The sequence below is a fragment of the Physcomitrium patens genome, chromosome 16 (assembly GCF_059467195.1).
Source record: "Physcomitrium patens ecotype Gransden chromosome 16, ASM5946719v1, whole genome shotgun sequence".
NCBI classification, from domain to species: domain Eukaryota; kingdom Viridiplantae; phylum Streptophyta; class Bryopsida; order Funariales; family Funariaceae; genus Physcomitrium; species Physcomitrium patens.
The window spans coordinates 8,732,654-8,748,605 of record NC_143425.1 but is presented as its reverse complement, the minus strand read 5'-3'; the positions used below and the strand labels follow the sequence as shown (position 1 = coordinate 8,748,605).

The following is a 15,952-nucleotide window of genomic DNA, read 5'->3' as shown; positions in this document are numbered from 1 at the left end:
GTTTGAGATGTAAAATATTTCTTTACATTTGATAATTTCTATTGAATACTTATCAAGAGTTACTCCCAAGTTGTTGCTTCTCTCACTTGATTGACATCTAAAGACAAATATGAATGAGGATTTCAAACATAAAAGGCTTTTTAAGATTTGAAGGCAGCTTTTATTACAATTCCAATTTTAATACATTCAGATTTTATAAAGGCTTTATATTTAAAAATTAATGCTTCTAACTTTATATTAGAAGCTATACTATCATAGATGAGAAAGGATAGAAAGCTCCACCTTATTGCATTTTATTCTAGAAAGTTTTAAGCTAAAAATATCAATTATGAGATTCACAACAAAGAGCTCCTTGTCATTATAGATTATTTTTAAGAATGACATTACTTACTGAAAGATATTATATATCTTGTGACTATATATAAAAATTATAAAAGCTTGGAGTATTTCATATAAATTTGGATTCTAAATTATTGCCAAATTTATTAGAATATATTATTATTTTACTTTAATTTTATGATTATATATCAACCAAAGAAGCAACAAGTATTATCAGATGCTTTATCAAAAAAATCACATCTTGTTCCAAAGTTTAGAAAAGCAACATTTAATCAATAATATATCACTTTCTTGAAGTCAAAACAGTTTTATTTTGTATTGCATCTATAGCTATACTTATTGATTTAAGTTTTCTTAAATAAATTTGTAGAACATTAACTAAAAACTTATTAATTTGTAATATCAAATAGTACCCTGACAACAACAAGTTCAAATTTGTGGAAGATCTTTTATATTGTGAAGATTGTTTATATATTCTAGAAAGACCAATGCGACTTTGTGTTCTTCAATCTTATCATGATTTTCTAAATACATGACATTTTGGATTTAATAAAATATTAGAGCTTATCTCTTAAGATTTTTGGTGGCTTTAAATATTGAAGAATGTAAAAGACTTTATTCTCTCATGTGGCATTTATTCAAGATCTAAGAATTCTTATCATTGATCTTATAGACTTCTATAGCCATTGCCAATTTCAAAGCTATCTTGGTCTTTAGTATCAATGGATTTCATCACTGATTTGCTACGATCACTTATATTCGATGCCATCTATGTTTTTATAGATTGATTTATATAGATGGCATATTTTATTCCATGCAAAAAGATAATTTCTAACAAAGAAATAACAAGGCTCTTTCTTGATAATATATATTAATATCATGACTTACCTGATGATATTATTTTTGATCAAAGATCTCAATTTGTATCAAAGTTTTAGAAATCTTTTTTTGAAATATTGAAGGTAGATATCAAACTTTCTTTTGTCTTCTACTTTCAAATCAATGGTCAAATAAAATAATTCAATCAAGTTTTGAAGCAGTATTTGCAATATACTACCAATTATCAAAAAGATGATTGAACTTTGTATTTATCTTTAGTAGAATTTGCTTATAATAATATTTTTTATGCTTTGACTCAATAAACACCATTTTGTACTAATTATAATTACCATTTAAAGCTTGATTTTTTAAGTATATTAAAGGATGAAAATCCAAGAACTAAAGATCTTGCAAAATAATTATCATAGCTCCAAAAAAATTTAAAGCTCAATTTACAAGCAATTTAAGATTCTTACAAAGTAGCTTCAAATGAGTTTAAAAAAGAATCTCTTACTTTTTAAGTTGGAAATAAAATATGGCTTTTTTGACAAAATATCAAGATAAATTGATCTTACTATAACTTGGACTATCAAAGAGTGGGACTATTTTATATTCAAAAATAAATCAATCTAGTGGCTTATTTGTTAGAATTACCTACATCCATGAAGGTACATCTAGTCTTTCATGTTTATCTTTTAGAGGCTTATATAGAATCAACTATTTTAAGAAGAAGACAACTACCACCTCTTTGTATTCAAATAGATAATTATGTGGAATATGAAGTGAAAAAGATCCTTGATTTTTGGCAAAGAAGAGAAAAATTGGAATATTTTATTCATTGATATGGCTACAATATCAATGAACGTATGTGAGAATCAGCAAAAAAGCTAATTAATGTACCACAAAAGATACATGAGTTTCATTGATGCTATTTTCAAAAATCTAATCTATTTTAGGATGACTTCTCTTTGAAGCTACCACTAAAATATTATATATAATAAAAAAAGCATGTATTTTTCATAACAACCTTAAAATTTAATGTATTTAATTTATGATCCAATATATTGAATTAGAGAGTCTTTGGAGAGTCTTTAGGTCAAGAATCTCAAAGTAGAGTCAAAATTGGAGCTTTTCTTATTACTACTACCAAATTAACAATTTGAATTTTTGTAACCTTTATAAAATCATCTTTAAGATAAAGTTAGACCTTCTCAAGGAAAAAAACGCCTATGCTATAATCAACTGAAATAAAAAAAAGCCTTAAAAATGATGCTTGAGCTTTGATCATTTTATTGAAGATATGAAATCCATACTCCTCATGAAATTCAAAGTTAGAAGAAGTGACATGGACATCCAAGAAGAAGATTGTAGGAATATTTTTAGAATATTATATCAAATTTTAAAAGATTTTATAATATTCTTAGAATATTCTAATAAGAAGTCATAAAATATTCTTAAAATATTCTAAAAAATTCTAAAAAATTCTAGGAGTATCAAAGAAGTTATCCAAGAAGCTTCTAATGATTGCTTTGTTTCAAGAAACATAAAAACTTTTAAAGAAATTTTCTAAGATTTTTTTGTCTTCAAGCAATATGAAAACTTCTTGAGAGGCTTTATAATACCTAGTATATATTAGAGTTAAGGTTGAGGAGATTCTCAGTCTTGACAATATATCTCTTAGAGCTCAAATACACTTTTCTTAGTGTTGATCTTATACTCGTCTAGTTTAATCAAGTTCTTATTAGCTTTCTACTTAAAACTCTTTTATTCAACTTCTTGTTTGGTCTCATGTATAGTATATCCATGATATTAATCTTAAATTTTTATTTCAAATTGTATGATTGATAATAACATATCTTTATTTTCTTGTAAAATTTATGTTTATTATTTTTTTATTTTAATATATAGTTCTATAATAATTTTGTAGAAATATTTAATAATATATAAAAAAATAAATTTTAAAATTTATTTTATCTTTTTAATTTAATTCTTTATTTTTAAAATTAAAGTTATATTTCTTATATTTTTATTTTTTATGATTTTATAAAATAAAATCTCCTTTAGAATGCTTAAATTAAGTAACTAAAAAAATATAGCTTAATGAAAAATTGCATTTGGTTGATAATTCTTTAAAACTTAGATTTTAATACTATCAAACTTCTGTAAATGAACAATTTTTTATTCATTAGTTAATACAATGGTGTTCACATGAGTTACTTGATATTATATAGTTGTTAATAAAACTACTATCATCTTTATTTCTTCTTAATTATTCCATCTTCATATTCAATACAATGTTAGATAAAATTAATATGTAGCAAGAATTAGTTTTTTAATTTTATTTTTTTTAAAAAAATTACATCTATATAATTAATCTCTTTAATTCTACTAATTTAACTATAATTGTGATGATTTAAAAAAATTATACATGATAAAAAAATGGTAAAATAAAAATAAAATCAATTTAGATGAATATAATTTTCAACCTCTCCAATACTTTGATATTCTTGAGAAAAATGAATAGTTTCATTTTTATCAAAAAAGATCAAATTTTAATATTGTCATTGCTAATCTTTTTAAATTACCAAAGATGTGGATTTAAAAATTAGAATAAAAATAAAATAAATAAATAAAAACTTAAAAGATAATATATCTTTGTATTACTTAGAAGAAAAAAATTCATAAAGAACATATATATTATAAGAAAGAAGTTGACATGATTGAGAATAACCTTAGTCTTGGCTCTATATATACTATCTATAAATAAGGCCTTGTATAAGCTTAGACATCTAGATTATAAGTTTCTTTTTGTTAATTTTTTTTTTAAAGTAAGAAACTTTTAGAACAAGTTTGTTTAGTTAAGTGACATAAATAGAAAAATCTATACATCTTATCTATGTTAAAAAACTTTTTTTAATATTTTTATTTTAAAGATATTATTTATCTAATATATTTCTACCTACTTTTATTTCTTAAGATAATTTAAAAATTTATTTTAGTATTAATAAGTATAATTCTTTACAATAAAATATAATATAACTATGAAAATTTTAAATTTTCAAACATTTATTTACAACTTTAATATTTAATAGTTCTACAATAAAAATAAAAATAATTTATGAATTATATTTTGATATAGTAATTTAAGGTTTAGAATTTTGTAATATGATATTTTTATGTTTCAACATAATAATCTAAAGTATATATATATATTATTGACTATCTAAAAATTAAAATATTATATATATATATATATATATATATATATATAATATTTAATCACATTTGAGTATTTAATCCAAATGATTATATTGACAAACACACAAAATAAGGATATTAAGTCATAAATCATGTTTAGTTTTTGATGTACTTGTACCTTGAAAACAAAATCACTTTAAAATTTCAACTTACAAAAAACTCTTATCAAACGAATGATTATCAATAACTAACATATGCTCATAAATCAGCATTATGAAGAAAAGGTCACCAGAATCAGTAACGAAGTTGTGGTAAGGCCAACAAACCCACTTGTACACATGGATGGAGGCATTGACAAGCCCAAAGGGGCTTAAAACGGGCACCACACAGTCGAGGAGAGCAAGGTTTCCATGAAGCGAACGGTTCCCGTGGCTAGGAATGGGGTCAACGCTGAAGGTCAACGGGGCGGGACAAGGGGTGGAGAATGGGCGGGAAGGTGTGTGGCGACGGGCCACCCAAGCAATTTGGAGGAAGCCAGTGGCGCCACCCCCAAGTGGTGCGTCATCACCCGCCCCCTGTCTCCCTTCATTTTACCCTTCCCCCACCCCTCTCGTTGCGGGCACGGCACCCTTGCCGAGGATGATGCTCGGGCGAGCGGTGGAGTGGGGTGGCCCGGCACGGCAAAGGCCTGGCCTGTAAGAGGGGAAGCCTTGCGCGGGGCAGGTTACGCTTCCTCCTCCTACTTCCCTATATAGGGAGCCTATAGCCGTTGTCCTGCACTCCACCTCTCTTCCAATTGTCGTGTCGTCGTCACATCAACAGTCAAATTCCTCCACCAGCTTTTCCCTTCCCCGCTTTGCAAAGTTCGTACATGCAGAAATCACGATATATTTATTATATATATAAATAAATAAATATTTAAATATATATTATATGTGTATTGTTTCATCTGGATTGGTTACAAGTGTGTCGAGGAGTTTATCTCGTGCTGTTGTTTGGAGCCTGGATTGCTTGGGAGAAGCAATCAGGGATTGGTAACGTGATTTTGGTTTAGGGTTGGTCCAGCTCGACGATGGCCTGTATTATTAATGGCAAGGCTAACATTGGATTGAGTGCCTGACTGTCGAAACTCGACGTCTCCCCTTTGTTTGTGAGTGAGAAGCGTGAGGGAGTTTGGGTTGAATATTTCGGTTGAGAGTAAGTGTTAAGGATAGTTTGTAGATAGACGAGTATTCATATAGCGCTGAGTCGGATTTCCGTGGATGTGGAGGAAGAAGAACAAGGAAGTGGGGAGTTGTGTGTGTTCCTGTGGAAGAGGGTGGGGGAATTCGTGTGAAGGTTGCGGCGAGGGGTGAGAGAATTGGTGGTGGTGTTTTGTGGAATTGGTGAGTGTTGTTGATCTGGGGATTGACATTCGAGAAAAGAGTTGTGAATGCATTAGATTTTGAAGGGGGAGGTGGGTAGGGGGCTGGGGGAGTGAGTAGCTATGTCGACTGTGGCCATGCGCCAATTCAGCGTGACAGCCACGAATTCTTTCTGTAGCTGGAGTGCAACTACCATTCCCAAGACTCCACCCCTATGTGCATTGGATCCCGGCCAGATTAGGCTCTCTGTATCGAGGAGATTTGGGTTCCTTGGTGGAGATGGGACGTCTCTGCAGAGTCTGGGTGTTGGGCGGAGAAGGTTAAGTGGTGTAGATGGGAGGAGGTCCTCCAAGCGTGTAGCGACTAAAGCAGCGTTTATCTCACCCCCAGCTGACCCGCAGTTTGCAAACCTTGACAACGATGGAATGGAGGATGTGTTGGGTTCTGTGCCGGTGGCTCCGCGGGGCCCTAAGCCAATCATCACTTGGAGCCTCGTGCTTGGACTGCTGTGGAAGCAAAAGCTCCGTCTCAGTGTGGCTGCCATGGCTCTTCTGGCTGCTACAACTTGTACCCTCATGATGCCTCTGTTTTCAGGTCTCAGTCTCTTTATCACTTCACGCTCTTCTTGTCTTTATTTTAGATTTTTCGTGGACTTCGTTATAGTTGCCTCAAAGACTCTCATGAAATTTGTGAAAGTGATCTGTGTTACAACAACGCTAGAAATTGAAGTTTGGCTCGCGAACTGCCTACCTAACTTCTATGTGTCAAACATTTCTCTTCACTAATTGGATTGATATGTAACTCAAATTGCGCAACTGTAATTGTGCGCCGTTAGCGTTGTGGAACTCGGTTCATCGATGCCGATTCGCTTGGATGTTCAAGTTGTAAGCATTTCCCTATGTATTTCGATTTGGTTGTGCACCTGGACTTACTGGTTGCGGCCAGCACTTGATTGGTATTCAGGCATTGCTGGAACATTACGTAATAGGAAAACACGGAACATTTGAAGGTTATCGACGAGCGTTGCAGTTCTAGCGTTGCAGCAATTTACCTTCAATTAATATCCTTTAGAACTATGTTTTTGGCAGGCAAATTTTTCGAAACTTTGATCGGAGTCAGGAAGGAGCCTCTGTCGGAGCTTCTAGCCAAGCTTGGAGTAATTTATCTTATGGAGCCGGCGTTGACAGTAGTATTTATAACAAATCTGGTTCACGTATGGGAGAATGTGATGGCTCATTTACGCTCGGAGGTTTTCCGTCGCATTTTGATTCAAAAGGTCATTTGCCACCTCCAACATCCTGCTTCTCACGTTTGTCTTTGTTTAAAATTGGTACGTACTTCACTCGAGCATAGGAAGGAGACATGTACTAACATTGCAAATACTTCCCTGTCTCAGGTGGAATTCTTCGATCGCCACAAGGTACTGTTACTGACTCCCTCTTCAAAAAAATTACTTTGGTTTTAATTTGCAACCGACGCTGGCTCTGTTGATTGCGCTTGATTCCGATGGCTGTCTATCCTGCCACGCGAGTTACCGGTTAAACAATGTATTTTATACGAAATCACTACGTATATTGTCGTCAGCGCACTGTTGTTAGCTTTCGAAATACACCCTTTCAAAACCCGCTGCGACAGAGCAGAAGACACAAGGAGGTGCTAGGGAAAGCAATAGAGGGTAAGGACTCTGGTCCTAGGTATCGGTTTAAAAGGTCTTTATGGCAGCGTGCTTGGCCAGGTTGGTGAACTCACTGGAATTCTTTCACAAGATTTGGGAGCCATGAAAGATCTTGTGAATGAAAATGTTTCTCGAGATCGTGGTTTTCGAGCCTTTTCAGAGGTTAGTTTGTTCTCTTGACATGCCTTTCTGCACTCTCCTGCAAGTACAAACACTTAGTATTTCTAATGAAAAGCCTCGCCACTATGGTTCTTTGGCGGGGTGTAATCATTCTTCAAATACATGAATTAGAATTTCAATTTTCAGCATCAATTTAAACCCTATAAGTTTATAAGTTTGTTTGAGTGATCGATTATTTTATGAGACTTTCATTTTCTCATTCAAGCCAGTTCCTCACATTTGCCGTTGTTATGGATGTAGATGATGGGAACACTTTGTATTCTTTTCGCACTATCCACTCAGCTTGCTCCTGTTCTTGCGCTTTTGATGCTTTCCGTTTCTGCTACTATATGTGAGCACTACATCTCCTCCAAATTTACTCCTTTTGGCCATTTGGCAGGGACAGCAGATCCATTCAGCTTGCTTATGAATTAAAATAAGAAAGTATTTGGTGTTGTGGAGTGTATCTTCGATTGATCATTTGTACGATTGCAATGATATTAAAACGCCTCCTGGGATTAAGACATTTCATGTTTGACGGCTGTAGCAATCTACAAGCGAACAACAATGCCGGTTTTCAAAGCTCATGGCGCGTTTCAGGCTCGAATGATTGATTGTGCCAATGAGACGTTTTCAGCCATACGGACGGTCAGTTTAATTCCAGACTGCTAGCATCTTGTCTTAAGATCTTGCATAAGCTCTCTACTATTTACAACATTTAGACTCTAAAATGCACTCATTTACGTAACTTTGACTCGTCAGATTATTTTAAACCCACCTTTGCTTTTCGTTATTATTCGCAAGGGTCTGTGTTTTCTCGTTCATTTTAAATCATTGTGATTTTAAGAACTTCTCCTTTCGGGTCAATGCACCTCGTTAGGTGTCTCATAATTTATGTGTTACACTTGCCGAGTCGCTAATTTTGTGTTACATTAGTTACATGTATTTTAAACTTTTCCATAAGATCAATGAGGTAGCAATAGAGGGTGAATTCAGTTATTAATGGTAGATTTTGTGGTTGTGCAGGTCCGATCATTTGGTGGTGAAAGAAGGCAGACAGGAATGTTTGATGAAATGGTGAAATTATCAAACTTATAACCATGCAAAATGTTGAAGCTTCATAGTCCTTGGTATTTGAACTAATCAGATCGGCATCTTGCTGATAATGTATGTTACATTGAGTTTGTTGAAACTTGAAAAGCACTTTTATTTTCTTCTTCCTATTGGGTTGAATTATCTCCATGCTCTTGATGATGTAAAATTATTTGTAATGGAGCAGGTTTTAGCGTTCCAAAAGAGTGGAGACAAATTGGGCTGGCTAAAATCTACAAATGAATCTTGGACTCGGGTGGCAATTTATATCTCCTTGATGGCTCTTTACTTTCTCGGCGGAACTAAAGTCAAAGCTGTAAGTTACGCCGGATACTAAAGTCAATGCTTGAAATAGTTGACTTTCACGGATCGATCATACTTGCACTGTTTTGTTCTTTAAATCTAGACTTTCCTTTGACATCAATGACTTTTCGCTACATTGCAGGGAGAGCTGGCAATTGGAACAATGGTTTCTTTTGTTGGATATACATTCACCTTAACATTTGCGGTAAGTCATACAGCATACATTTGTTGATTACTATTACACTAATTTATCCTAGATACATTCACACTTAGCTATTTCGGTTCCACAAACCGTGTCAGGTGAAGGTTATGACTTTCAATTGCTGATGATTTTGTTGTCACTTTCGTGAGCAGGTGCAAGGGCTTGTTAACACTCTAGCCGACCTTCAGGGTATGCTTTCAGCCGTTAAACGTATCAACACTGTGGTAGGCAGAGCAGAGGTAGACGAGTGGCTCGCACATGGCTTGGAACGAGAAGCTCGGGGAGAGTTGCAGAACCCTGACGAGTGTGAAAGCTCTGTGGACACTGGGGTGGTGGATCGCTCTTTCAATGGGACAGCCGCTCATTCCCTAAACTATGATTCTAAAAAAAGTGTTTGCGAATTAGCATGGTCAGGGGACGTTGTGCTCGAAAGTAAGTTTTTGTAAATCCAGTAACTAGTTATATCGTCCTTGATGCAGATTCTAATCGTATTCTAATGATGCTATACCTGCTACAATATCTCACCATGTCTGCTGCTCATTGTATCGTACATTTGAGTTTGGATGCAGCGCTTTTAGGATATGTCATATCTTTAATGATCATATTTCTCTTACTTCAATCATCTTTCTTGCCTTGCAGATGTGTTTTTTGCGTATCCTTTACGACCAGAGGCACTTATCCTCAAAGGAATCAATCTGCATTTGAAGCGCCGCACTGTGACAGCAGTTGTGGGATCAAGCGGTGCTGGCAAGAGCACAATCGTGCAGCTACTTGCCCGCTTTTACGAGGTTTTTTTTCTTGGTCAAGTTCTTTGACGGCTAGGGAACAAATATGCGATATTTCATGCTTCTAGTTTGATGCCCTGAACCAGTCTAGTCGATGATATGTATGGATCCAAGCGTTTAAAACAGAATTTGGATTTTGATTCTCTGCACTGAATGTGCAACATGTCTGTACTACAGCCAAGTGGTGGCCGGATAACCCTAGCTGGAGTCGACGTTCGGAAGTTTGATAAATCCGAATGGGCACGGGCAGTGTCCATTGTGAACCAGGTACGTTGATGAATTTCTGCTATTGTTGCAGGCAATAAATCCTCACAAGGTAAGTAGTAAAACTTTTTACATTTGTGTGAAAAATGAAGTTATTCTACATTTGACTTGGACTGATGTACTGAATGCATGGGTTGTGCTTCAGGAGCCGGTGTTATTTGCAATGACTGTGGCGGAGAACATTGCATACGGTTTGCCTAACAAAGCTGTATCTGAAGCGGAGATTGTAGCAGCGGCTAAAGCTGCCAACGCACATGACTTTATTGTATCGCTTCCTGAGGTAAAGAATTAACCGTTCATCCTTCAAAGTGGGACATCTAAGCGACAAGTGATAATTGAGCACCTGATGAAGAAACTAAGCTTTACATCAATGAATACCAACCTAATTGTACGTGATGTGTACTCTGAAAACAGCAGATCTAGATTCAATTATCTCTAAGATCTGGTCTTGCAGGGCTACGATACTATGGTAGGAGAGCGAGGAAGTCTTCTCAGTGGCGGTCAACGCCAGGTATGTCCACCTGACTTCACACATCTAACTGACGTTAGATATTCTTTTCCACAACATAGTGGATTAAAAAAGTTTATGGGGTAAGATTGTGTGGCAACCGGTACACAATTTTTGAAAGCCTTTTTGACGAGTGTTGTCTGGAATTGCAGAGAATAGCGATCGCAAGGGCATTGCTGAAGAACGCTCCCATTTTGATCTTAGATGAGGTAGAACACCATTTTCAATCCCCTGCGTTGAGATAAAGGTTTTTATGTGGGTCTAGCTAATGTCAGAACCTCTTCAGCACGCAGCCTGCGCACACACGTATGCATCTTAACCGTAGTAAGATCCGTACTGAGAAGGAACTCTATGTTGCAGGCCACCAGCGCCTTGGATAGTGTAAGTGAGCGGCTAGTGCAAGGTGCACTCGATCGACTTATGAAGGTGTGTTCTCCCTGCTATTTGAATTTTCACAGTAGAAATATAGTTATTCGAAGCGGAGATAAATACAGTTGTGGAGTGGAGATGTAGAGAAAATAATTTAATGTGTATACTTAACGTTTGCTAATGTGGGTGCAGGGACGGACCACATTGGTGATAGCACATAGATTGAGCACAGTTCAGGCTGCAGACCAGATTGCCGTGTGTGCTGATGGAAACGTCATAGAGGTTGGAACACATGCGGAGCTTATCGCCAAAGAAGGCACGTATGCCTCCCTTGTGAATACACAGAGGCTTTCTTTTGAGTAGGATCAAGTTTTTCGGATTGTTCAACGTGAAAGAGCTGCTTGAAATGTTGCCCTTGCAACAGAAGCATGTTTATAAGTTGAATCGCTATTTTTAAATGTGATTAGCTAGTATTAGCAACATGCTTCGTATTATTGATCCTAGCCTTCACTGTATCATGCTTTTGGCTATTAAATATGTCCTTTACATGTATTTTAATTCAATACACCTGAAGTTAAGGATTTTGGCAGCTCTGCAATGACCATCATTTTGTAAGCTTGTGTGACATAAAATGGCATGTAAATGAATGATGCATGAGTAAAGGCAAAGTATGATGTGAAGTAACTTGGTAATGGTATACATAAAAACTGTAGATAAGGATCATAAATAATGCCTATTGTTCACATCAATGTTTTAAAGTATTTTTCAAATTCTGTTGTAGAGTAAGAACTGAATATCACTACATGAATTCCAAAAGTGTCATTTAAGGTCTTGCATGTTGACCAAAAGAATAACCTCCTCTCAGTTGCCATTGACTTAAGAATTAAGATTGAGCTTGTACTTTGCTACTACTTACTCCTTTTGATAAAGTTTTAAAATCATAATATAATCAAAATAATGTAAAAACCAACTAATCTATTATTGAAAAACATGAGATTGTCATAATCCACTTCATCATTTAGTATGTGGCTATTGCAGTCATATAAAATTGCCAAAGCTAGAAAGGTAAGTAATTCATTGCAAAACATGGTTTTTGATTTTATTGTATAAATTAGTAGATGGTGCTTTTGTAGCTTAATCTTTTATTAGATCTAGTTCATTGCCTTTCAAGAATAATGAAATTGAATACATACAACACACTATATACATACATAAAAGCTCATCCAACCAACAATTATAACTATAAATATTTGGGGTCTACATATAAGTAAACTTTAATCTTGGAAAATGTTCACTTGACTACCAATGTCAATGCTACCAACTTTTACTATAATAACCAAGGCTTAAACATTCTTTGAAAGATTATTGTACAAAAGTTGCTATGAAATAAATATACTCAATGTTAAAAAATAAAAAAATAAAAAAAATCCATCTTTAATAAATCTATATAATGGTGAAGGTTGTGACAATTGTTGCAATTGATTTTCAACTAAAACAAGATAGGCTTAAGTTCATGGTCTTGAGATTCCATAAATACATTCTAATTTTATATTTTTATTTTAAAACAATACTACTATAAAACAAAATCTAAATTTCAAAAATATCAATATAGAATTAAGATAACTTAGGATAATCTAAAACATTTAAAACGTATATGATTCATTGATGATTCCAGAAAATGTTAGCTGCAAAGATATCTTTTAATACTCAATGTCATAAAATGATTGACATGACTGCTCTTTTAAAAAATTAGAAAAAATAAATAAATGTAAGATTTAATTGCATCATCTGAGTACCTTTCATGGGTGTTTAGGCTGTGTAGATATATATGAGGAGGTTTTTAAATTCTACAGTAAGATTTACAGTATAATATTTTTTTTAATTAGAAGATATAATTAAGTTCTAAAATATAGAAAATTTAGTAGCAATTATGTTCAAGAACCAAAATCAAAAATAGGATTATTGGGTTTTTAGATGCCTACACTAGCTTCAAGAAGAGCTTCAACCAACTTGTTAGATTTATGAATGATTTCGACTAAATAGAGATAAAATATTTTAGAATATAATACAAAATAAAAAGAGAAATAATCGATTTTATCAAAATTATATTTTTTATACACTCTATAATTATATTCATGTATATATATATATATATATATATATATGATCAACAAAAAATGCTTTTGATTTTATCCAGTTTTTTTAGAATCAATATCAATTGAGTATGCAAAAAATTTATTTTTTTTAAAGTGAAAATATATATATATATATATATATATATATATTTTATTTGTAGAAAACATGATTTTTTTCACTTTAAAGGATTTACATTAGCATTTAAAAAAAATGTTTAAAGGATTTACATCAAAGATTTTGACCAAAAGAAGAGACGGAAACGCTCCTTTTTCGTTTTTAGATGTTTTATAACTTATCTTTTGCCCTCGTGTCAGAAACCCCAGAAAGCCTTTTTGAGTTGCATCGTGAGCTTTTTCCCAGCGCATCGGATGAGGTGGAGCAAACTCTATATGGGGATGGATGATGACAAGCGGCAAACGAACGACGTTGAAAAAATCGAAGAATGAGAATGCACAAGCGATGGACGAGGGTGGATGAGTGGTGCAAGGCGGGTGGACGAGAGATGGACGCGTGTGGATGAGCGGTGGACGGGGGGTGAACAATCGATTCCAGCGACGTCGGTGCCAGAGCGAGACGGGGCAGGAGGAGGCGAAGTTGCAGGCACCAAGAAAACAAAAAGCAGCGAGAGGAGAATGGCGGATGCAAATTCGACGTGTGCTGCCCACGACGCCACACCCACCAAAGCCACTGGATTCGAATCTGCTTGCGACACAACACTCCCTCCCTCCGATTCCGAGGTGGGTTCTGCTCTACCACTCCCCATTTGCGGCGCTCACCTCAGTTACTTTTTCCTCTTACTGTGTCGCTGCATTGCGTTCCGGCACTGAAGCTTCTCTGTCCATATTTTTTGTGGTTTTTGGTTTCGATTCTAGCAGCTCCGCAGCTGAATTTTGCCTTGTGGAGTAGCGAGGTGGATCAGTGCTAGTTATGGCGACGTATTCGGGCCTTACGCACAAGCAAACGGCGCCCCTGGTGCACATCCTGGGGATCGTCAGCATAGTGCTGGTTATCATCTGGACGTATCATTACAGGGGCGGCTATGGACTCTCCGGAGGCCCTGTGTTTAATGTAAGCCTCTTGATGGAATCGGAGTTTTGTTTGGTTCATCTTTTTTGTGGGACATGTGCGTGGCTGGGGTGGGAGTGGGTGGTGTTTAGCTGGGTTTTCTCGTCTGCTCGGTAGGATTTTCAGGTGGCAGTAGTTGGATTGCGCCTGTCAACAGCACTTGGTGGAGAGGATTCTTTTCTACCGTGTTTTTCTTTATTTATTTATTTCTGAGTTCTGATCTTTTAATCAATTGGTGCGTAGGTTATGTATAGTGCCGCGCTGTGCCAATGCCTTGTAAGTCTTGTTTAGTAGCGACGGAACAGTTTGCCTTAGTTTTACAGTATTGTTTGTAGACTTATTGAACGGGAACACCACGAGGCGTTTTTATGTAACTTGGTGGTCAATTTGAGCGATGAACGTAAAAATCAAATTTATGTCGTCTGAGGCCTTAAGTGGTTGTGTGGATTCAGGTTCACCCTTTGCTCATGATTGCGGGGTTCATCTTTTTGTCAAGCCAAGGTGAGCCATCTCCTCTCTGATTTACAACTTTTTCGAGTCCTCCCATCGTGTGCATTACACCAGTATGTTTGTGCTAGACGATGACTCCAACTTCTAACCCTATTTCTATTGTGTGCAGCCATAATCTCTTACAAGACTGTCAGTGGAGACAGAACCTATCAGAAGGCCGTGCACATGACTCTTCAGGGAGTCGCACTTCTGCTGGGCATTGTGGGCATCTTGGCTGCATACAAGTTCCACTCTGACCTCAAGATTCAAAACTTCTACAGTCTACATTCCTGGTTTGGAATCATCACGATTTTGCTCTACCTCTTGCAGGTACGCTTAATCGCTTATCCACACCCGACAACTTATTCTCTTAAACTCCCCATTTGTCAGAAACTCAACTCGAAGTTATAGCTTGTCATGTAAAATACTTGTGTCAGCTTCATATCGAGTCAAACGTAAAGAAGAGCTCAGCAACTGCATTGGTCACAGTTATGGTATGCCTTGGAACCTGTGATATTGACATAAACCTCGCTCTAAGCAATGGCGATTCGATGCTTTTGCAGTGGATCCTTGGGTTCGTATCCTTCTGGACCCAAAGTTTGTCTTCTTCGACGCGTGCTGAGCTTCTTCCCTGGCATATCTTCCTGGGGCTGGGTGCTTTTGTAACAGCTCTTGCTACCGCCGAGCTCGGATTGCTGGAGAAGCTCACTTTTCTTCAGAAGGGAGCTCCATTTGTGGGCCTCTGGGCTCGAGAAGCGATGCTCGTGAACTCCATCGGGATCTCGGTGTTGCTGTTCGGCATGGTGGTGGTCTTGACAGCGGTAATGCCGAACCCCCGCCGACACGAGGGCTACAGTCCCCTAGAGTAAACCGGAACTGAGCTTCCACACTTGGTGAATCACTAATTCTACAGCTGATAAATAATTGTAAATTATTCAAGACATGAAGAAAATAGCTATTTCATTTTGTAAGATTGGTTGTTTGTTTGTATGCATTTATACCCCGTTTAATCTATTGCATCGGCACGCCGAAAGTATAGATCTGTTTAAATTGTTTTGTGTGAAGTAATCGAGTAAAACGGTTTTCATAAATTCGATTTCTCTATATTGTTCGTTTTTCTCATGTATGGAAAAAGAAAAAGAAAAATGAAAAAATGAAAATCATACCCAGACTTGGATGTCTTTA

The 15,952-nt window shown here is 35.7% G+C and overlaps 2 protein-coding genes across 3 annotated transcripts; both read left to right on the top strand.

The window, feature by feature from the left end:
- The first annotated feature begins 5,171 nt into the window (after nt 1–5,171).
- On the top strand, nt 5,172–11,679 carry LOC112293791 (ABC transporter B family member 28). 2 transcript variants are annotated; one of them, XM_024543636.3, is made up of 17 exons: nt 5,172–6,314; nt 6,809–6,996; nt 7,117–7,140; nt 7,456–7,557; nt 7,816–7,906; nt 8,102–8,202; nt 8,581–8,631; nt 8,834–8,962; nt 9,092–9,154; nt 9,304–9,583; nt 9,791–9,939; nt 10,114–10,203; nt 10,346–10,480; nt 10,655–10,711; nt 10,861–10,917; nt 11,069–11,134; nt 11,270–11,679. In XM_024543636.3, the coding sequence occupies exons 1-17, from the start codon at nt 5,843–5,845 to the stop codon at nt 11,438–11,440; spliced, it is 2,226 nt and encodes a 741-aa protein (XP_024399404.1). In that variant the 5' UTR covers nt 5,172–5,842; the 3' UTR covers nt 11,441–11,679. The 2 variants fall into 2 exon arrangements, with proteins under 2 accessions (XP_024399404.1, XP_090113048.1); XM_090256922.1 differs by lacking the exon at nt 5,172–6,314 and adding an exon at nt 6,495–6,604.
- A 2,188-nt stretch (nt 11,680–13,867) lies between these two features.
- Nucleotides 13,868–15,817, top strand: LOC112293093 (transmembrane ascorbate ferrireductase 2). Its single transcript, XM_024542172.3, has 5 exons — nt 13,868–13,950; nt 14,089–14,281; nt 14,731–14,779; nt 14,898–15,097; nt 15,331–15,817. The coding sequence occupies exons 2-5, from the start codon at nt 14,141–14,143 to the stop codon at nt 15,634–15,636; spliced, it is 696 nt and encodes a 231-aa protein (XP_024397940.1). The 5' UTR covers nt 13,868–13,950; nt 14,089–14,140; the 3' UTR covers nt 15,637–15,817.
- The last annotated feature ends 135 nt before the right edge of the window (nt 15,818–15,952 follow it).

What these genes read in the sequence shown, in the direction of transcription:
- LOC112293093 (XM_024542172.3), top strand. Translation starts at nt 14,141, where the DNA reads ATGGCGACGTATTCGGGCCTTACGCACAAGCAAACGGCGCCCCTGGTG. An exon ending in CCGGAGGCCCTGTGTTTAAT is followed by an intron (nt 14,282 to 14,730) that starts GTAAGCCTCTTG and finishes GTGTGGATTCAG; the next exon opens with GTTCACCCTTTGCTCATGAT. An exon ending in CATCTTTTTGTCAAGCCAAG is followed by an intron (nt 14,780 to 14,897) that starts GTGAGCCATCTC and finishes TATTGTGTGCAG; the next exon opens with CCATAATCTCTTACAAGACT.
- LOC112293791 (XM_024543636.3), top strand. Translation starts at nt 5,843, where the DNA reads ATGTCGACTGTGGCCATGCGCCAATTCAGCGTGACAGCCACGAATTCT. An exon ending in CAGTGTCCATTGTGAACCAG is followed by an intron (nt 10,204 to 10,345) that starts GTACGTTGATGA and finishes GTTGTGCTTCAG; the next exon opens with GAGCCGGTGTTATTTGCAAT. An exon ending in CCATTTTGATCTTAGATGAG is followed by an intron (nt 10,918 to 11,068) that starts GTAGAACACCAT and finishes TCTATGTTGCAG; the next exon opens with GCCACCAGCGCCTTGGATAG.